The 23,639-nt window shown below is 32.1% G+C and overlaps 1 protein-coding gene across 1 annotated transcript in view; it reads right to left on the bottom strand.

Annotated features, from left to right (window-relative positions):
* Positions 1-4,304: 4,304 nt before the first annotated feature.
* LOC127707256 (tyrosine-protein phosphatase 10D-like) overlaps positions 4,305-23,639 on the bottom strand; it is a 74,808-nt gene continuing 55,473 nt past the window's right edge. Inside the window, exons 23-31 of the mRNA XM_052211802.1 lie at positions 23,206-23,287; positions 22,392-22,497; positions 21,578-21,660; positions 19,702-19,836; positions 17,865-17,990; positions 17,088-17,242; positions 15,438-15,582; positions 11,571-11,727; positions 4,305-11,077 (exon numbers count right to left, since the gene is read on the bottom strand). Of these exons, the coding sequence (XP_052067762.1) occupies positions 11,019-11,077; positions 11,571-11,727; positions 15,438-15,582; positions 17,088-17,242; positions 17,865-17,990; positions 19,702-19,836; positions 21,578-21,660; positions 22,392-22,497; positions 23,206-23,287 (1,048 nt within the window). The 3' untranslated portion in view covers positions 4,305-11,018. The remainder of the gene's footprint in view (positions 11,078-11,570; positions 11,728-15,437; positions 15,583-17,087; positions 17,243-17,864; positions 17,991-19,701; positions 19,837-21,577; positions 21,661-22,391; positions 22,498-23,205; positions 23,288-23,639) is intronic.

Below are 23,639 nucleotides of genomic sequence, written 5' to 3'. Positions count from 1 at the left end.
TGTATGACAGACGACGACGGACACAAAATGATTGCACTGAATAATTTCAACTACCACAAGATACCCTATGAATTTTTTACATACTTGAATTCGTTTAAGGATGTATTTCTGGACAAATAAAACGAATTCAGTATGTTTACTGTACAAACAGACGACAGACACCAGGTGATGGATAAAATTGTTGCTTGTATTGTTTATTTCATTTTTCAGTGCAATATTTGATTGATTGATTGTTGGTTGCTTAACACACAGTGGCAAATATTTCATGCATGTTCAGGACGATAAGTCGTTTAAGAAATAGATTATGAAGTATTAAATATTACAAATGTCATAATTTTCACATCATTTGGTAAAAAAACATTTTCTTAGCTATTTAAATTTGTACGAATCATCATTTTTTTTCTGACAAAACTATATCTTTTGCTCTTAATTAACACATACGATTCTGAAAGTAATAAGAACATTTTAACTTAAGTTTCGGGAATTATTCGTATATTAAGGCCTATGAGCATAGAATATCAAATTTAATTATTGCCGACATTATGGTTTCATGTAATACAAATAAATAAGCAATTATAATATACAATCATGACAAAAGTGAGCTTTCTGCTAATTTTTCGTATATAATGTACTAAAAACAGTTGAACATTTTTTTAAAGGTTTGTCTCCTTTATCTATTTGAAAATTAAACTTCATTTCATTAAAGTTCGATTAATGATTTTTTTAAATTCATTTACTTTTAGATACGAGTGGCATTACCTTAGTTCACAAACATTAGACAATTGTTGAATAAACAAACCAATTATAGACTAATGTCAGTAATTAAATAAAATAAAAATCGCCATGACATTCAAAGTTATCATGGAAAAAACTTCATATTAAAATATGTTGAAGCTTCTATACAAACAGACACAATCACACTCATTTTCGTATCGATGTGAAATAATTCTTTGACTGGTACTCCAATACTTCACTTACCTGTTGTCATCCCAGGGGCGGATCCAGAACCTCGAAGTCTGGGGGGCACCATGAAACCAAAATTAAAGATTTGTTTAGATATGTATATACTGCGAGTGTGGGTGGTGGTGGTGTCATGTATTGGGGATGATGGTGGTCGTTGAACGGGGGGGGGGGGGGGGGTTTCAGGTCTTCATTTCTATATCTTTACATTATTTTTGGATACATTTCTTTCTACTCTTTTATTTGCTGCCATTGTCCTCTATTCTTTATAGTTCATCACACCTTTAATCTGTTTTCTATATTTTTGGGCACATTTTTTTCTAGTCTTTACTTTTTGACCATTATTCTCTAATCTGTAAACCCCATGCATACCCTCATTCACGGTAAACCATTCATACCCTCATTCATGGTAACCTATTCATACCCTCATACATGGTAATTACAACAAGAAAAAAAATGTGTATACACATATAACTGTACTATAATAGAAAAAGAAAGGATATGGGGTATCCATCCACGACACAAAATCAGTATATGCACAGCAAAAAAACACACAATAAGCAAAGGAACAGCGCTTTTATTGCTGTTCTTTATCTCAAATATGAGTATACGTTTTCTAAAAATACAATATCATTTTATTAATGATATATATATAAGGCACAGACCATTCATGTTTTGTGGAGGGGGAAGGTTTTTTTTTTAAAGACAAATCATTGGTTTCCATAAAAAATAAGGGAAAAAAAACGACATTCAGTTTAAAAAATTGCTGTATGCATTGAAAAAAAATCGTTTGTTGTTTAATAAAGTCCGAAAAAGACTGTTCTGAGAAAGACACATTCCCCAGAAACCGTATACAATGTGAGTGTTTGGTAATAAAGACGTATTTCATATCGATACTAACATTCCTGACACCAGAGACATATAATACATTGTATTATATGTCTCTGCTGACACTAAACATCTATTTTTACATACTCTAGTTGGTAATTTCTTTCCTGATCAGAAGATTTCTCATGTTAATCGATCTTGATCCTGTAATATTGTATTAGAAATCAATAAATATATTCGTATTAATTCCAATCAGCATGTAGATGTACATGTAGTTTACATAAATGCTTTTGGATATAGACATTACACAAAGGTGTCAATATTTACACACCCATAGATAAGTTGTCATAAATCACGCATGTTGAAGCTGGGGTTAATAAACGACCACTTTAGGAAGTCAAATCAAGCTGTGTCTTGATTTTAGATCTAGATATCTACATAAACAGATACAGTAGCAATAAAACTATGTTAGAAATTTTTTTGGTGACCCCGACTGGGGGGGGCACGTGCCCCCTGTGCCCCCCGGTAAATCCGCCACTGCGATGATCCATCAACGATACTTTTTACGAATTCCATTTATACTGTTAAAATTTGTCACAAAATCCTCCAAAGTCAATATAGTTTATTCATATTTTATTATGGGGCCGGATCGACGTAGGGACGGATCGACGTGGGCCCGGATCGACTTGGGGCCGGATCGGTTTGGGGACGGAACGACCGGATACCGTGTATACAGAGTATATATCTCCCAGTTGATACGATATTCCAGGGCTTGTATTTCCTATCATCTGATAGAGGGCATTGGAACTCTGTTCTTTTGATCAGTTTGATTTTGCTGTTTGAATACTTCTTTATAAAACTTACAGAAACAGGGGCTACAGGCGGGCACAGCTGGACATAGTGCAATTTCTATATAAAAATTACAGAAACAGGGGACTACAGGCGGACACAGCTAGACACAGTGCAATTTCTTTATAAATTACAGAAACAGGGGGCTACAGGCAGACACAACGTTATTTCTATATAAATTTATAGAATCTGTTGGCTACAGGCGGACACAGCTGGACACAGTGCTATTCATATATAAAACTTTAATAAACAGGGGGCTACAGGCGGACACAAGTGGACACAACATAATTTCTATATAAAACTCATAGAAATTGGTGGCTAGGAAATTTTTACAAACAAGTTTACAGAGAATGGCGGCGGTAAAGTAAAGGGCCATGTGAGCTAAAAAAAAAAGAATAGCCAGTGCCAGTATTAACCAAATATAGACATTTTCCATCTTTCATTATTCCTCTTTGAAATCAACAACTTTTTGGACCATTTAACTCCATAATGAAACTATCTTTTGTTGTTAATTTGTTAACTTCTATAGTATTTGCTTTCTGCTGGAGAGTTGTTTCATTGGCAATTAGACCACATCCTCATTTTTGGCTTTCAAAGTTCTTACTTGTGAGTGAATTGGTAAAATGTATTCCAATGAAAGCAAAACTGGAATACATATTATATTTATTATTGATTTGGTTTCTTATCTTAAATACTATAAATTCAGAAATTATTGGGAGGTTTTTACAAATGCGAATAATGTGACTGGGTGAGTATAATAAGAATTCGCACTATGATATCTAATTCAAATATCTCTATTCAGTTTTTCCTGAAATCGCAATAATTAATCTCACATTTATTCCAATTCTTCAAACATGGCATAAATAAATGCACGCAATAATTTCTGAATAACAGTATGCATGAAGTATTTGTTACCAGATCATGTGGATAGTAAGCAAAACAAAAATCAATCAATTGTAATGATATGACCTTTCAACTGTTTTGATATGAGTTTCTTCTGTTACCTATTCTGACATCGGACTCAGACTTCTTTTAAACTGAATTTTACTGTGGGTATTGCTGTGTGTTTGTTTATTTCACATTGGTTAAAAGTATAGGAGGAGGGTTGGGATCTCACAATACATGTTTAATCCCACAGCATTTTCATGCCTGTCCCAAGTCAGGAACCTATAGCCTTTGTTAGTCTTGAGTGTTTTTTTTTAATTTTGGTTCATTCATATGTTTGCAAGTTTAGTGTGGCGTCCATTTTGCTGAACTAGTACACATTATTGTTTAGGGGCCAGCTGAAGCCTGTGTTGAAGACCCATTGGTGGCTTGGGCTGTTTTCTGCTCTTTGGTTGGGTTGATGTCTCTTTGACACATTCCCCATTCCATTCTCAATTCCAAAAAATGTGCTCATTAAAAAGATCCAATTCACATTGAAATAAATTTTACTGATCCAATTCAGAGACCTATATGCTGAAAACACAACATAATAAACTGAATTACCAATTCAAAATTTCAAATATCAAAAAATGTTCAACATTTTAATTTGATAATTAACTCTTTTGCATAGCTCATGCTTTATGCTCATTCATGAATTAAAGTGTTGCTCAGTAACTCATTCAATATTTTTCTAAATTTGAATTCATAAATTAGTTATTCTATAAATAAATATAAACATCATGTTTGTAAACAAATTTTATTACTGATTTACAAAAATATACGATTTAGTGAATATATAATCATGTAAATACTAATTGCATAAGTAAATTAATAGCTCATGATAAACAATTAAAATGTAAAATCTTTATGTGTCTATAAACTTTTTCAACAAAAAGACTCGTACAAAAATTAATGCAACTGAAAGAAGTATGATAAAAAAAAATTCGGTAAATAATTTCATTCATTAAATATAAACAATCAATGAAAAGTTAGTAAGTGCAAACAAGACATCAGCCAGACACTATAAATTCATCTAAATAAACATTTCAAATTAAATAAATTTTGATTTAAGAAATTCTTTTAATGTGATAATTATGAATATTTTAAAGAATTAAATCCAATTAAAATAACTAATTATTTGTAGAGAAAAACTCTTATTTATAACAAAAATGATTATGCTATCATATAATTTATCAAATAAGATAATTTTGGTTGCAGTAGGTTCCCATGAAATTGGAGTTTTTACGAGGACTTGAAACTAAGTACCATGAAGTAAATGAAAATTTCATACGAGTATAAGTATACTGAAAGCAAATGGAAAAATCTTTACCAAGAAAAGTCAGTTAAAGGCAAAAATAGTAACCTTATAATACTATAACAAGAAGCACTTTAAGCTGATTGGGAAAGTATTTCTTGCTTGAGACAGAAAATGTAATCTATGGGACCTTTTCAACTTTATCTAAATATCACACAAGTATGTCCTTAACAGAAAAAAAAACCTGCTACTTGATAAATGATCAGGAATGTTGTGCATGTTTAATGGATTTCAGGATACTCCTTTAAGAACTTCTGTATTTTACATGATCTAAAAAAGGGCATTTAATGCTTGAATGAAACAATCAAAGCATCATAGGTATTATGAGATTTTTTTGAAGCAAAAGTCACTTTTGTGTTGTCTTAGGCTATATGAGCAAACCATATATGCACTTCAAACATGCATTATCCACTTGGTTTCCACCCATAAATGTAAAATGATGCCTGTAAAGGAGGAGTTTTTGCAATTTTACAAAATGATACCTGCAAGAAACAAATAAATCCAAAAGTATGTTTCTAAGCGCCATTTTTTTTCCCTGTAATTAACTGTGTTTACCCACTTTAAATAAAGAATTTATTATAATTATTGTTTTAATTGGCAAAAAACTTATTTTAACAAAATAATGTCTTGAGTAATACCCAGGAACTTATTATTATTATTATTGGCAAAAACCTTATTCTAACAAAATAATGCCTTGAGTAATACCAAGGAATTTCTAATTTAGTCTTATTTCATAGAAATATAAGGTGTTAAGGGCATACGATACAGTAGCAGGGGCAGATAATAACGTGTTCAAAACTTTTCGTGTTGTTTTCGCGACGTTGTTAATCAGAACGTTGTAATTTCGCGATGTTTCTAATAAGAACGATTACATTTTGCGAAGTTGCTTTAGATGTAGTCGCATTTGTGGAAATCCACTGACGTCATAATCCCGATTGCACGAATTTGAAAAAAAGTACCTGCAATGAAAATCGGCCAAATTACGAGAATTGTTATATTTATTCATTAATAAGGAAGTCAACAATATTAACCTCGAATGGGAAAAAAATCGAATCCACATTCTTAATTTTGCATGTCTGTTATTTCATATAGGAAATGAATAAGAGATATGAAAAACATAAGAAGTCGATGAGAGAGAAACCCAACTACACATAAAAAAAAACATAAGTTATTTATATAGTAACTTCACCATTTGGCTAACTCTAAATCGTAATGAGAATTGCACGGATAAATTTAACAGAGACTATCAACCAAATGACAAAAAAACGTAATAAATAATGACAGCGCATCTTACTGTTCCTGACTTTGAAAAGGTACATCAAAGAGTTTAACAGCATTTTTAGAATTTAACCCGTGGAATATATAAGTGTATGAAGAAGAATTGTCGTTTAAAATGACTCAGTTATAAAGGTTTGGCAAATATGATGCTATTTTACGAGGAGCCAGCTTTATTAATTTTCATGATTAATACCATTGGTTTAAATCAAAGAGCTCATTGCTCTGAGGTGGAAGAAGATGCATAAAAAGTAACTTGAATTACCATAAAAGCAGCCCACACCAACCCAGCCTGCTTTGTCCCATTATTGCTTTCTACGTATTTTTTTCTTCCAAAAATAATAATACTCATAACTCAACCAAAACTCACTATACTTAACATAAAGATCTGCAAATACTGTTGATTCAAATTTAATTTTCTATACCTAAATTCCATACATTCGTCTCAGCATGGTCAACTTGATGCAAGCAATTTCGCCAAGCAATTATAAATTTTTCATGAAAATAAAACTTTGACTGCAACGAATTACTGGTTCCGTACTCGAGCCTCGATAATGTGTCATTTTTGTGTGTACCTTAATGACGAATAACGGCAAAGAGCTGGACTATTCAGTTGTTAAATCCCGTTTTTTACCACTTCTAAAACTTTCAAACGTATTAAGGCAATAAAGGCAATCATTGGGGACATTCCGACTATGACCGACATGAAAACTACGCCGTACTTTCAAAATGGAATCCGTCAACAGACATTAGTTTGTACATTGATATTTCTGTCAACAGACGGTGCATCGTTTGATGTGTAAAACACCAGCAGATTCACGTGTGCGCTTGACTCTTTATTATCGCAATAACATACTTAGATATTCTAACTTTCGTTTTTAAAAAACACATGTTGTCTAAAACTGGAATATGACTTAATTGATTGCATTAAAGATCTGAACGCAGACGGAACAATTAAATCCGTGTATTTTTTCAAGCATCATTGATTTGAAGTCGTACTCTTCACGTATATACTTGGCCTCAACTCAAGATGGATTGTATAAATATATGACAATTCTTTTTATCATTATTTTGAAACTTTCAGATGCACAATTAAATTTCCCATTTGTGCACATGCGCAGATACGTAACCAATGTGGTTTAAATTAACCCGAATAATCCAGTTGTTTTATTCCGATAATTCCAATTATTAATCTACCAAAGACAATTATTACAACAATCAGTGAAAATTATTATCAGGGCCTATTAATGCTTCAAAACAAGCTACCAACTTTTAATTAATTTTTTTTCATGTGTGTTCATGAATTTCGAGAATTTATACCATATAAATATCTAAATAGGTTTATTAAACTTTAATACCCATAATATTATTATTTTTTAAACGTCCTTGATAAAAGCAGTCAATATAATACTTCCACGATAAAAGTAAGGAGAAGTAACTCAGGGTGAACGTACTCTATGGGGACGAACTCAGGGCGAACGGACCAAGGTCGAACATGTAATCAGGGCGAACCGACCCGATACTAAATTCACGCATGCGTACTACAAACTCTACTTTAAAGACATCCGGTTACTAGTAAACAAATAACGTTCATGTAAGATGAGATGAAATCTAATAATTTACATAAATAAAAGGGTTGATATTAATACATTAAAACATGAGAAATTATAACACTAACGATAGTGATCGTTTTTCAAGCCTAACTAATAAATTAAATGATGCAGATGCTTAGATCATGTGTAAACATCGGTGTCAAGATATGGCACGGAAGTTGTTATGAAATTGTAAAGCACAGAAAGGGATACGGCATACGTACTGGTGACGGTTCAATGATTTTACAGCCGGCAGTAAAGGCTTTCAGAAGACTTGAAGTCTTCTTCCACCAAAAAAAAAACACCTTGGCTCTACGACTGAAATTGACAAGGTAGTAGTGAACGGCAGAAAAGATTTCACGACGTTGTTGCTAATAAAACTTATTCAACATAGTTTGGCGCCTTATTGGAAATGTCCCGTTTGCCAATACAAATTAAGGTTTATTGCTTTTATTGAAAAAACAAGCACATGGACCCCCAGTTTTTTCTTTTGCAATCGATCAAATTCTGTTTCAAGAACGCTCCGCCAAAATTTTAAGAAAAAATCAACAATAGAATTTTTTCAGCACTTCTGTATAGATGCAAAAATACTTTCAACTACTTTATTTCACTTGTATTAAAAGAATTAAGGACATAATTATTTATTTAAACCGTTAACTTGTTACAGCATGCTGATGCCATGGATCAAGGAAACATTTTACAAAAAACCTGGTTAAATTATGACTGTTCGTTCAAAAGTATTGGTACCTTCCTTAAAAGTCCTTATTTATGAAATTTCAGGATTTTTCCTTCAAATATGCAAATTTCGAACCAAATTATCTCAAAAAGTAAGTCATGAAGGTATATTTTACTTTGCATATTTCAAAAGTACACATCGAAAATGACCTTCTACTAAAATTTCAAGAAAAAATAAACGAGGGATCTCTACTGTATCATATGCCCTTAAGTTAAGTAGTAATAATTTTGATTATAGATAATTAATTCAAATCCTGACCTTTCAAGACCATCATCGGTAGTCAAGGTCATAAAACACTTCCCTAGGATTAATTTAAATATTCCTTTTTTAATTTCTAATCTTGTCGTTCCTTAATCTGGTGAGGTACACCTCAATCATACTAGCAACCCTCTATAACAATAAAACTATTTGTTTAAATTTTAATGGTGTCATAAAAAAATTTAAAACTGTTTTCTCTGCTTAAACTAAATGACTTGGTACAGGAAAAAAACAACATGTAAAAAGTTGAGGTGCTAGGGACAATAGGCACAATAAAGGTTATTTAAAATAAATTACAAATTGACAAAACTAGTATCCTTTGCATAGAGTAATTTGAGCATGCATGTGAGTAACACATGATATTAAGTATCTGCCCTTAAACTTGAATAAGTGAATAAAAATTGATAATTATGTAAAACAAATTTATCATCTTGTGCTGATGGAGTTGTAAATTGATAACACTATTATTGAATGTAACAAGATCAGAATTATGATATATCTCTTTGTAAATATATATATATATAAACACAAACAATTTGCAGATAAGTTATATATAAAAAATATATATGTTAGCACATAGACATCTAAATAAACATGATAAACCATTTATACAATTAACAATAACAATAAACAATGTTGTTTGTAATAAACAGCTGATCATTAAAAAAGGAAAGTCAAATGTAATATATAAGTTCTAGGGTAAATATATATAATCTATATGAATATAAATGTAAATTTTGATTAGGTTGACGGAATGTTTCAGATATTGATATAATTGGTAAATCGATTCATTACAAAAATAATGAGATGTGGTATGATAACCAACTTGACATTTATCCATTGGGGATGTGAGCAACTCGGACGCGGATCTGGGATTTTGAAAAGAGGAAAAGGGGGCCCAAAACTAAACAAAATATGTAGCTGAACCGGTAAAAAAAAGTTTGGATTAACCATAAAAAAAGGTCTGCCTTTAAGGTCATTGTAGTCTTTTGGGTTTCTTTTGGTGGACAGACGCAAAATTTTGAAAGTAAAAAACTCATTGGCTGATGCTATAATTGGAACAGAGGGTAGAACTAAGTGTTGTCAGATCTTTTAAGGATGTCCGCTACTCTGCTTCCAATTAACAAGCTTTTTAAGTAACTATTGAAAAGCAGAAAAAATGAAGGGTCAGTGAGCTTGTATTTGAGATATAAGCCATTGAAAATTTGGCGGGAAATTATTCTCTCTAGATTTTTCATATTTTAACATTTCCACTTTTTTCTTTCAAAAGCAACGAATAAAAAAACAAAGGATTTTATAAGAATTTCAAATATAACTATTTGTAATAAAATTATGAAAAGAAAAGTAGGAAATAGTGGCCAAAATTTCTAATAGAACTGCATTGATAAAATCGAAGGATTCCGAATATCTGCCTAAATTCAAAAACAAGTGGAGCGAACATCCTTAAAGCAAGACACAAGATCTGTTTTTCAATCATAACAGTAGATAAGAACTTTTGAAAATTTTGCCTACATTTAAATTGTTATAAAGTTAAAGGGGCACTAGCTACGAGATACATAAAAAATATAAAATATGATTTTTTTTGTTCAAACATTAATGAAAATGAAATAGTGGAATAATAATTCGCTTTTAGAAGCCAGTATGGTCCAATTTTGTCAAAATAAGGTAAGAAACATTGATGATCAATTATTCACTTGCAAGTGAATAATTCAACCTCATTGAATCTGTATTCGTGTGAACTTTAATTTAACGCCTTAGCTAGAGATGGATAACGCATGAATTGTGTGTGTGTTTGATTATTCAAAGGAAAAAAATGTCATCATTGAAAGTGAAACAAAGGTAAATCATTTGATTGACTGATTCCATCTTCAAAAAAATCATTCTTATACTGGTAAAAATGACGATTAACATATCTAGACTAAAATACACACAAAACGAAGCTACATATTATCCATGCCCTGTAAACTGTTTATTTTAGACTTTTTATAATTTGGATAAATGTTTTACATTGTTATAAAACAAATATGAGAATTTCAGTCAAATTGGTGAACATGAATTTGACAGCTAGTGCCCCTTTAAAATTACAACTTATAATTTGAGGTTAAACAAGTTAAACATACATGTAAAAAAATTAAAAAATTATTATTTAAAGCAAATCAAAACAGTATTTTTTTGTTATCATAGTAACAGATTTCTGAACAAAATACAACCTATGTCACTTCTACAATTGCATAGACATAACAATATCACAATTCTTTTGGATTACTGTGGAGATCACATGTTATAACTCTGTCTTTGGTTGTGCCATATCAACATTCTGGTAAAGATCTTGATCAGGTTCTACAACAGAAAGTTAATAAAAATATTGAAGTTTCAATCTTCATTTTATCATCAAGCATAACATTCATAAAGAGCGGCGAAAAATACCAAGGGATAATCAAACTCATAAGTCTATAACAAACTGACAATGCCATTGCAAAACATGAAAAAAAAAAACAGAACAAAAAAACGCCAAAAAAACAAAAGTACCCAAAACTCAACATAGTAAACTTAAGACTATAGCTATTATGTGAAAAAAAGGGATGATCTCAGATAGTACTCAAGAACAATATTGAAAAATTATATACTGTTAATTCGTAATTTTTTGTAATTATTTCAAAAATCTTGATTATTTGTCCATTGGTATTAGTAAAGTTAATATTAATTTAGAATTTATCAAGCTCTCTAAACAAGATTGAGTTTTCTGTTATTTTCAAAACAAATCAAAAGTCTGATTAAAACATATCATGTTTCTTCAACTATGCTGACTTGTTCCTTTAATGATAAAACCTACCAAAAGCATCGTTGCTGTAAATATTATCCTGATTATTTGGATTGCCAACATTGCCGTAAAGACCTTCACCGTCAAGACCTTCTCCATCCTCTAATTCCTTCTGTCTTTTCTTCTCTAGGATATCTTTGATACAATCATGGATAAAGATGTACTGTTGCTGTAAGTTAAAAATCAACAAAATATAAGTTAACAATTCTATATGACTGATTAATTATTATGCTATTGCTAGTGGAACTGGCAAAAGGAACCCTGCCCTGAAAATTACATGATCTCCCCTTTCAAATATTAAATGGAGATATATCATTATCTTGTCAGTCCTTTATGGAGAGTTACATTTACAAGACATATAAGGATAAACAAGAGTGCACATGCTGAAATGTCTCGCCTTCTTTACTAACCATTGATTTTATGTTGATAGTCCTAAATACAAAGCTTTACTACAAGTAACACATAAACTTAACATGATCCAAGAAAATGAGGTCAAGGTCAGATAAACCAAACGAGAAACACATGTACACCTTACAATCATTCAATAAACCAAACATAGTTGACCTATTGCTTATTGTTTCTAAGAAACAGTCTTAAACAAGTAAACTTAACATTGACCAATGAACCATGCAAAATGAGGTCAAGGTCAGATGAACCATGCCAGACAGACATGTACACCTTACAATCAATTTAGGCATTAAATATAGTTGACCTATTGCTTATAGTATCTAAGAAACAAACTTAACCATGAAAACTTAACATTGACCAATGAACCATGAAAATGAGGTCAAGGTCAGATGATACCTGCCAGACAGACATATACACCTTACAATCCTTCCATACATCAAATTTAGTTGATCTATTGCTTATAGTTGAAGAAAAACAGCCCAAAACAGAAAAACTTAACACTGAGAAATGAACCGTGAAAATGAGGTCAAGGTCAAATAAAACCTGTGAGACTGACATGTACATCATAAAATATTTCCATACACCATTTATAGTTGACCTATTGCATATAGTATTAGAAAAAAAGACCAAAACTCAAAAACTTAACTTTGACCACTGAACCATGAAAATGAGGTCAAGGTCAGATGACACCTACCAGTTGGACATCTACACCTTACAATCATTCCATATACCAAATATAGTATACCTACTGCTTATAGTATCTGATATATGGACTTGACCACGAAAACTTAACCTTGTTCACTGATCCATGAAATATGGTCGAGGTCAAATGAAAATTGTCTGACGGGCATGAGGACCTTGCAAGGTACGCACACACTAAATATAGTTATCCTATTACTCATAATAAGAAAGAAATTAACATTTCAAAAAATGTTGACTTTTTTTTCAAGTAGTCAATGAACCATGAAAATGAGGTCAAGGACTATGGACATATGACAGACGGAAACTTAGTAACATAAGGCATCTATATACAAAGTATGAAGCATCCAGGTCTTCTAGCTTCTAAAATATAAAGCTTTTAAGAAGTTAGCTAACGCCGCCGCCGGATCACTATCCCTATGTCGAGCTTTCTGCGACAAAAGTCGCAGGCTCGACAAAAACTATACCAAGAATTCAAATATTCAAAAATATTCAAAAAGAAGGATTGAACAACACATTTAGGAGATAACTGTATTGTATTTTAAGCTCTGACAGCATCAGTTGGTGATTTGATAGTCACAAATTAAGTTTACTGTCGACACATTAGCGGAGTCAGTAAACGGGTATTTGCGACCATCAAATAACCAATTGATGTTGTTGGGGCTTAGAATATAATTTTGTTATCTCCATTCTAATGAAACTGACAGAAAACAAAGTTAAAACATGCATTTAAAATCTGTCATACGTCATCTGCGCTTCTGCATACTTTATCATAGCATCAATTGTCAATTGATGCCATTAAAAAATTAATGACATTATCCAATCAAATTGAACGTTATAATCGATGTTGCATTTGGAATAATTCATGGAATATTTGTATCACATGAATTAGTTATCAGTATTATTCAGTCACAAGTTGATTATTTTTCAATATTTTAATCATTGGACTACTGTGAAAGAACTTTAATTCGTGGGTATCAATTTTCGTGGTTTGAGCATTATTTTCATGTTCGTGGGTTTTTAAATTTGTGGGTTTTGGTTTTCCAAAAAAAAAAAAAAAAAGACAAATTAAAGCCATTAGAAACAAAGGTTACAAATTGTCTGGATTGAAGGAAATTGCAAAGAAAACATTGACTTTTGTAAATTGTATCAATCACACTAATTAACCTGAGAAAGAGTGATCAACAGATTAAAGACCATCAAAGGTGTTAATTAGGCCATAAACATGCCACCTAAAGAAAACAGTTACATAAACAAATGCTATAAACGTATCTTGAATTGTAAAACAATTCGTATCAAAAGCAAGCCCAGCATGAAATTATTAGTTTCCATATGTACGAGAATTATAAGGATATAAAATGAACACTTTACCATAGCATATCAATACAGGAAATCTGACTTTCAACGATCAAAAATATTTTGTTATGAGAAAAGGATCAAAGGTTGTACAGTTTAGGTTTTTAAAGATTAAATGGGTATAATCCTGCCTGCAGTTGTAGTTCATAGTGCGTTTGCCCTGTGACTACTGTTATAGTATTCTCAGATTTGGCGATATTCAATGTATTATCTAGATCATATCAGAATTCAAACCTACATTGGGATCTTTCAATGTCTTGATTTGGACAACAGTTATTTTATTTCATTGGAAAACCACGAAAGTTGGTTCCCCATGAATAACAGTATTTTTTCATTACTTTGAACAAAGATCTTTATTGGAAATAAATAAGAAAATGACAGGAACTATATCTTTTCCTACATATACACATCTCAATTCTTTGATGCTACATGTACTTCAATTCATTGACAATGTTTTGACAACACTTATTGTTGTATGATGTCAGAGGAATGAAAGAATGGCAGGAGTCCTTTTGCGCCAATTTCTGTTTTTCAGGAATATCATTTGCGCCATTTTTTTTTCTTCAAATGTATCAATTGCGCCAATATTCGAAACTCATTTGCGCCAATTTACCTTTACACATATTTATCGTACATTTTGGTTAATGATTCATATGTATTTATTCTTATTTATGGCTTATAAAGTATCATATGTTCGGAGCTATTTAACCCTGAAGATGGACATCTCGAGAGAAATGACTTAAAATGCATTAGACAGTCTGTGTACAGAGAGAGAAAAAAACTGATTGCTTTGCTGAAGATTTAATACAAGATATGGCAAAAGGCAAAAATATAGGAGCGGTTTTCTGATTATGTTTTAGCCACATATGTTGTTGACAGTGATTTGTTCCCATAATCCGTATGGGCTGAAACCCCATCTATCGAAAGATGTACAAATAATAAAGCAGTCGGATTCATCAAGAATTACAATTAACTGTTTTATGCTTCTCATCCTTCAATGTTTGTGTTTTTGGACAATATAGTAAAGATACAAGCTACTACATACTTTCGATTGCGGAGTACTCTTGCAGCAGCAGTAAGAAGTAGACATGATTCAGAAAAGAAATCATGTGCGGTGTAAACTGCAGGTCCCAAGCCCGGAGAAATAGGAAGGGAAGTCATTTTTCTATCAATTGGCGCAATCGTATGTTTTATTTTTGATGCAAATGATACTATGTAATTTCAAAATAGGTGGCGCAAACGTAACATTTAAGAAAAAAAGTTGTGGCGCAAAACGACACATTTTTGGCACAAACGGATTTCTCCCGAAAGAATCAGATATGTGAAATAATCGTTTTTTATTTCACTGGGAAATTATGTTAATTCATTGCAAATACTAAACCCATTAATAATTAGTTCATCAACAACATTAATTACCTCAGTTTGTACCATGTACATTCGACATTTTCTCATCTTAACCACAAAATCAAAAATGTCAATGGTAGAATTAAAATCATGATCTTTAATAAACTGCATCATGTGGTCCAGGGCAATGAATGTTCCTGTCCTACCAACACCAGCACTGTAAATATAGAAGATGATTTAGATAAGTAACATTACCTTATACTGTTAAAGTATACAATCTGTGTCTCTTAGATTTATTGACTGATTGCTTTTTGGGGTTAAATGCAACTTTCAGCACTATTAGCTCTTTTGTGGTACACGGTTTTGATTGGTGTAGCAAGCCAGAGTGCGCCGAGGGAACCATGACCTGCTGCAGTAAAACTGACAATCCTAGTAAATTAAGTTCAGAGTGGAAGACACCTGCATTGTGCAGGGTTGGAATTCACAACCTCAGTGTTGACAAGCTAGTGATACAGAAGATGAACTACTTAGACTATTCAGCCAATGAGGATACCATGTCTTGTAAGAAGGTCAGACAATTATCTGAAAGAATATTTCTGTTCCATTGCAGGATCAACGTTGTCATGTGGTGACCCCCTATAGAACTGTAGGGGGCTAGTAAATTTCATAGAGGATTCATGAGGTCATGTCTGATGTTAATGGTGACGTCATAATATTGTTGTGTTTCATTGTTTTTTTCTACAAAACACAGCAGAAAAATCCCCGTGTGCGATAAATTCAATATTCGGTTCACTACTGAATAAAATCCATAAAAGATTTGGCCTTCAGCCCCCTATGGATTTTACTAACCCTCTATGGTTCCCAAGGGGGTGAGTAGCAAACCATACAACTTATCAATAGATAGGATCCTAGCTCTTATGGTATTTGTGAATAGCGATGGATCCACAGCTATTTTCAACAGTGATATGTTTAAAAGGGAAGTTTGAAGCAGCGTATGTGAAAATGAAATTGTACAGTGATGTTAACCTAAATGGAATGGGAATGGGTGGCACTTTGTTGGAAAGATCACAACTTTGGTGCAACTAGTCTTAAAATGTATAATCAATAGGACATTTCTTTTTAAAAGTCCTTAAAGCAAAACTATAAAAGAGGGACGAAAGATACCAGAGGGACAGTCAAACTCATAGATCGAAAACAAACTGACAACGCCATGGCCAAACATAAAAAGACAAACAGACAAATAATAGTACAGATGACACAACATAGAAAACTAAAGACTAAGCAACACGAACCCCACCAAAAACTGGGGGTGATCTCAGGTGCTCCGGAAGGGTAAGCAGATCCTGCTCCACATGTGGCACCCGTCGTGTTGCTTATGTTATTACAAATCCGGTAAATAGTCTAATTAGGTAAGTCACATTCGTGAAAAGGGAAGGGTATTGTAGTTACAACATAAGGAACATATCCGATATCATCTGTGAAACGTATAAGTTATGACAAGATGTGACTTCTGGATTCATTAATCTCGTGATATATCTCCAAAGTAAAAAAAAGTCTAAATTCATGATACAAAAAAATAGGAAAAAAATTGTTTGAATATATCACACCAAACTATTGCATGACATGCTTGTAAATATTGAATTTTCAACAATACAATTCCTATGGTTTTGGTGTTGTTGAAATGCCCAATAGATAATAATTGAACTCAAAATATCCACATACCTGCAGTGTACAATCATTGGAACTCTACTCTCTGGAATGGTCACATGACTTCGTACATTGGAGATGAAGTCAACCATGACATCATTCTGTACATTTGCTGAGAAATCTTTCCAGTTCAGGAAATGGAAATGTTTTAATGTCCTGGATTTGTCACCCTAAAAGAAATTTTGCACCAGTTATTATGTTGAACAGTTTTAAATTTTGACATACGATTTCTAGCTGTGAACTTTAAGTGAAATGATATGCAAATTGAACAAGTTTTAACTCATTGGCTTTTAAAAAAAGTATTAAACTTATGTACTGGTACTGAGTGCCAATAGAAAGCATCTCATCATATTCTATATAGCCTAATTTGGTCCCTAAATCCATTCCTCAAACACTTTAATATTTGTTAATCAAATTTGTGATCTACCATCAACTTTTTCAGTTCAAAAACTTGAGACCTACTAAGAGCAAAATCAAAACACAAAAAAATTAGTTAATTCTGTGTTTTTTAAAATTTTTGATATCCCTTGATAGCAGCTATGAGGGTTTATATTATGGCAATAATTGGCCATCTAAAGAGTTATATTTGATCATTCTTTTAAAGCAACATTGGTAAATGTAAACGTTATAATCTCATCATATCTAATGGCCTGAAAGTTGATAAAAAGTTTGTCTAGGCTTATCAAGAGAGGACATCAAAAAAGGTTTGAACTTTTTTATTAAATAAAAAATACATGTATGTGTGGAGATTGTCTAACTATTGGCAATAAGTTTATATTCTGCAAGACTTACCAGAGTCAGTTTAAATATTCTGAATTCATATGTATTGATTGTCGAACAAGATTGCATGTCCACAACAATATCTCCATACTGTTTGGCTTCTGATTGTTCTGTTGGCCAGTAGGTTTCACATTTTATCTGAAATTAATAATAATGAAAACTAGAGGCTCTAAAGAGCCTGTGTCGCTCACCTTGGTCAGTATGTGCATATTAAACAAAGGACACAGATGGATTCATGACAAAATTGTGTTTTGATGATGGTGATGTGTTTGTAGATCTTACTTTACTGAACATTCTTGCTGCTTACAATTATCTCTATCTATAATGATCTTGGCCCAGTAGTTACAGTGGAAAATATTTTGTAAAAATGTACAAAAATTTATGAAAATTATAAAAAATTGACTATAAAGGGCAATAACTCCTTAAGGGGTCAATTGACAATTTTGGTCATGTTGACTTATTTGTAGATCTTACTTTGCTGTACATTATTGCTGTTTACAGTTTATCTCTATCTATAATAATATTCAAGATAATAACCAAAAGCTGCAAAATTTTCCTAAAATTACCAAATCAGGGGCATCTACCCAACAACGTGTTGCCTGATTGGTCTGAAAATTTCAGGGCAGATAGATCTTGACCTAATGAACAATTTTATTCTTGTCAGATTTGCTCTAAATGCTTTGGTTTCAGAGATATGAGCCAAAAACTGCATTTTACCCTATGAACTATTTTTTAGCCATGTCGGCCATCTTGGTTCGCGGGCGGGTCATCGGACACAATTTTTTAACTAGATACCCTAATGATGATTGTGGACAAGTTTGGTTAAATTTGTCTTAGTAGTTTCAGAGGAGAAGATTTTTGTAAAAGATTACAAAAATTTACGAAAAATGGTTAAAAATTAACTATAAAGGGCAATAACTCCTTAAGGGGTCAACTGACCATTTTGGTCATGTTGACTTATTTGTAGATCTTACTTTGCTGAACATTATTGCTGTTTACAGTTTATCTCTTTCTATAATAATATTCAAGACAATAACCAAAAACGGCAAAATTTCCTTAAAATTACCAATTCAGGGGCAGCAACACAACAACGGGTTTTCAGGGCAGATAGATCTTGACCTGATAAACAATTTTACCCCATGTCAGATTTGCTCTAAATGCTTTGGTTTCAGAGATATAAGCCAAAATCTACATTTTACCCCTATGTTCTATTTTTAGCCATGGCGGCCATCTTGGTTAGTTGGCTGGGTCACCGGGCACATTTTTTAAACTAGATACCCTATTGATGATTGTGGACAAGTTTGGTCAAATTTGGCCCAGTAGTTTCAGAGGAGAAGATTTTTGTAAAAGTTTATGGACGACAGACGACGGAAGCCAAGTGATGAGAAAAGCTCACTTGGCCCTTTGGGCCAGGTGAGCTAAAAAGAAAATAATAAAAGACTCTTCCTTACTTTTAAGCTTTATGTCTAAAAGACATTTGTAAACAAAGGGAGCTAACTCTTATTGTTTTGCATGACACACAATTAACTGAGAGAAAAACATTAATAAGGAAAGTATGATTGAAGCATAAAAACTGGTTGTCCTTAATTTTATTTCTAAGAATCACAAAAAAAACCCCATTCCTGTGATGAATCCACAAAATAACAAACCACAAACAGATTCTGATTAGTCATAAATGGCTCCACATTATCTAAATTATTTCTGGGAGGGTGTCATTCTATTTTCTGGAACAGCCATAAACATATTAATGTTGTCTAATACAAATGATACATGGTAAATGATTAGATCCATGAGTAATACATTTGCAAAGTCTTCTTAACAATGAGAAAATCATGTGTTTGTAACATACCCTGCCATCCTCTTTAGCTAATGTCAACATGACGATAATAGATACACTCTGTTCCCAAACCATTCTCCAGAAATCATCAATAGTACTAGGTATAGGTCCTTGTGAGGCTATGTACTCTCTCTGGGATTTGTATCCCTGCAAAAAAGATGAAGTAAGTAAAATCATGAAACTCAGCACCACTATACAAAAATATTTTAAGAAAAGACATATAATACTAATCAAATGTCTCTAACCTTTAAAATATGATTCTACGGATAGTTTCAATGAACATGCAATAGCACGACAGATTCATTTATACTTATGGCTGTCATGTAACATAAACAGATCATTATGACTTTTTTGTGCAACGACAAAAAAAAACTGTAAGGGTTCCGCGGAACCCAGGGTCTCTCCTACTTTTGCTGTTAATCGCAGGCTCAACAAAAATGAGGAAACAAATTAGTAAAAATATTCCTCTCGATACTATCTTTTGATTGTAAGAAGCTTCTGTCCAAGTTTGGTAATAATCAAGGATAGTTTATGAATCTAATAAATGTTTTAAAAACTTTAACTGCCGACTATGTAATGTTAACTGGAAGCAAAACTAATGTAAAAAAGAAGATATGGTATGATTGCCAATGAGACAACTCTCCACAAGAGCCCAAAATGACACAGACATTAACAACCATAGGTCACCGTACGGCCTTCAACAATGAGCAAAGCCCTTATCGCATAGTCAGCTATAAAGGCCCCGAAATAACAATGTAAAACAATTCAAACTAGAAAACTAATGGCCTTATTTATATAAAAAAATGAACGAAAAACAAATATGTAACACATGAACAAATGACAACCACTGAATTACAGGCTCCTGACTTGGGACAGGCACATACATACATAATGTGGCAGGGTTAAACATGTTAGCGGGATCCCAACCCTCCCCCTAACCTGGGACAGTGGTTTAACAGTACAACATAAGAACGAACTATAAAAATAAGTTGAAAAAGGCTTAACTCATCAGATGGACAAAAAAACAAGTGGACCTGGCTGGGTACTTGTACATCCCAACAACAAAAAGACACTAGGAACAGATCTGAGAGTACTCACAGTTAACTGACAGTTGGTTCCAAGCCACTAACAACTAATAAAAAAATCATGCATCTAAGACTAAATTAAGTCCATTTATAAGTAAAATACGGAAAACAAAATTTCCTTCTAGATACTAGTTTTTGATCATAAACAAGCTTCTGTTCAAGTTTGGTACAAATCCAGGATAGTTTAAGAAAGATATTAAAATTTTAAAAACTTTAACCACAGAGTGAATGTAATGTTTGCTGGCAAAAAAACTAATAGATATAAGAAGATGTGGTATGAATGCCAATGAGACAACTCTCCATCCAAGTCAAAATTTATAAAAGTAAACCATTATAAGTCCATTTATAAGTAAAATAAAGAAAAACAGGATTTTTTTTTTTTACAAAATTTACTTCTGGATACTATCTTATGATCATAAACAAATTTCTGTCCAAGTTTGGTAGAAATCCAGGATAGTTTAAGAACGACAACAACGACAGAATGTAGGATCGCTATGTCTCGCTTTTCGACAAAAGTCGAAGACTCTACAAAAATTAATGAATTTGTCCTTCATATGTTTTTATAATTATAGGCACTGTATATTAAGCCCATCAACCAGAATTCAATAGACAAAATGATAAATTAACATTGACCTTGAGAGATCATAGAACAAGATGCTATTCTTTTTAAAATATTTTCTTTTACCCGGCGATAAGGAGGCCTCCTATGATAGTTAACTTATATATAAGAAAGAAAAAGAAAGAAAGATGCATATAATTCCAATTTCTAAATAATTTGAGTATGAAATCCATGTATTACTTACAGGTATGTAGTTTGCATTGATGAATGTAGATGCTTCTTCATCATCATCTCCCAATGGTAATAATTTGACAATAGTATGATCGTCTGAAAGTATAGAATAAATATTAGCAATACTAATTGCTGATGTTTTTAATGTATGAAATGACATCAATCTGTACAACTTGTTTGTCATTTAAAATTTTGTGTCTAGTTGAGAGTTGTCTCATTGGCAATAATAGCACATCTTCATAATTTTATACAATGCATAAATATATAAAGCTATTTCTATAACCATGCTTTCTATGAGCCAGACAGTTTATAGTCTGTACTTCTATCAGGTAATCTTTCCGTCTTATTCTAAAATCTGTTTCTGCTCCTAAACAAAGTTTTTTTATTAGCAAGTTACAATCTAAAAAGGTCTTTTAAAATATTAGCGCCTAAATGATTCTTTTTAGTTTTATGCAACTTTCAAAAATTCCAATGAAAGAAGTTTGCGAATTTAATCATAAAACTAAGAAATTTGTTCTCAAATGTAATTTGTATGATAGAATAATACTTAATACTAATTATTTATATTTTAAAGTGTGAACGGCGGTGTGGATACTAATTAGGGGAAGATAATCCTAATGTAAATTCCAATTACGCAAGTATTATGAATTAATATAAAATTCACATTCCACAAAATGGGATTGTTCAAAATTTATTTTTCAGAAATAGAAAAAAAAGTTCTAGGGTTGGTTGGGTATCTGGAACCAAACATATTGTTATTTGGCCTTATAGCTATACTGACAGTTATCACTCTTGGTAGCATACTCTTTAATAACTAAGTTACTTACAAGGAAGAATATTGACATATCTGTTTTTCAGTTTATTGTCCTCAGTTTCTGCCAACAAAGTGGTAACTCCTTTCAATGTTTTGGGGTCTGTCAGAGTTTTTAGTTCCTGTGAAAAAAAGTCAAATGAATAAATCTTCTTTGAATAGAAATACAGATGATTAATAACATTTATAAAGACAAGATATTTCTGATGCATTTTAAAAGGAATTCAAATTATTGAACATGTATATACAATAGCTATGATATTGTCATTACCCAGAATTTATTCAATATTTAGTGTGGGTGCATTATTTTGATATTTTTAAACATTGAAACTATTATATTTACTTCCTAAATCTTCATTCAATAACTAGTGCTAATTATAAAATGTGTTTAAAAATAAAGCATAGAAAGCACATTGCAGGAAATGATGAAGGATGGCTTCTTCAAATTAATATGCATATTCATGACAAGAACATGTTAATGTACATTATATGAATATCAACCCTGCATTGTACTAGAAAGACACCCTGAGCCAGATTTTTAACAAGCTATATATAGCTAGTACACAAGGTAACAGTCTGCAGGAAGATATGTCACCTTACCTGGACAAATTGTTCTGACTTTGAGCCTACTAGTCTTCACTCTTACTCATTAATGTAGGCTTAGCAGAGAAAGAGCAAATACCAATTTTAAAGTCATTAGATTGACCTGGCCTGGAACCCACTACCTCTCGTACTTGAGGTGAAAACACAACCACTAGACCACAAAAGCTGTTATCACTTTGAAAGAAGGAGTTTCATTAAAATATCAACATAACTTCCTACATGTTTACCTCATACTCATGAGCAAATCTAAGATTACTGTCTTTATGAAGCTCTTCAATTTTAGCCTCAAAATCTCTCATTCTTACAGGTCTGAAATAAATAAATAAAAAAAAAATCATAAACAAACTTTTCTTATTGATAAAAGTATAACATATAATTAATACCTTCAAATGAAACTTTTAAATATGCAAAAAATAATTTGTTTGTCTTTTATTGTTTTAGCTTTGATACATAATAAATATACCACATACAAGCACATAGGTAAGAAAAATAGTACAATTTTAATTAAACTTAAATGGGTTTACATATTGATGGAATACGATTTTCAATAGCAAAACCCTTTTTTTCAACTACGGTCATGACACTTCAAAAGGGAAGTCAAGCTTCGATGGATAGATTGATCGAGTATATTTCTGATAGAAAATAAGTGAATAAAAAGTTT

This window comes from Mytilus californianus, unplaced genomic scaffold, assembly GCF_021869535.1.
Source record: "Mytilus californianus isolate M0D057914Y unplaced genomic scaffold, xbMytCali1.0.p SCAF_60, whole genome shotgun sequence".
NCBI lineage: Eukaryota > Metazoa > Mollusca > Bivalvia > Mytilida > Mytilidae > Mytilus > Mytilus californianus.
Note: the sequence above shows the minus strand (reverse complement) of the source record. Positions and strands in the feature narration are given on the sequence as shown.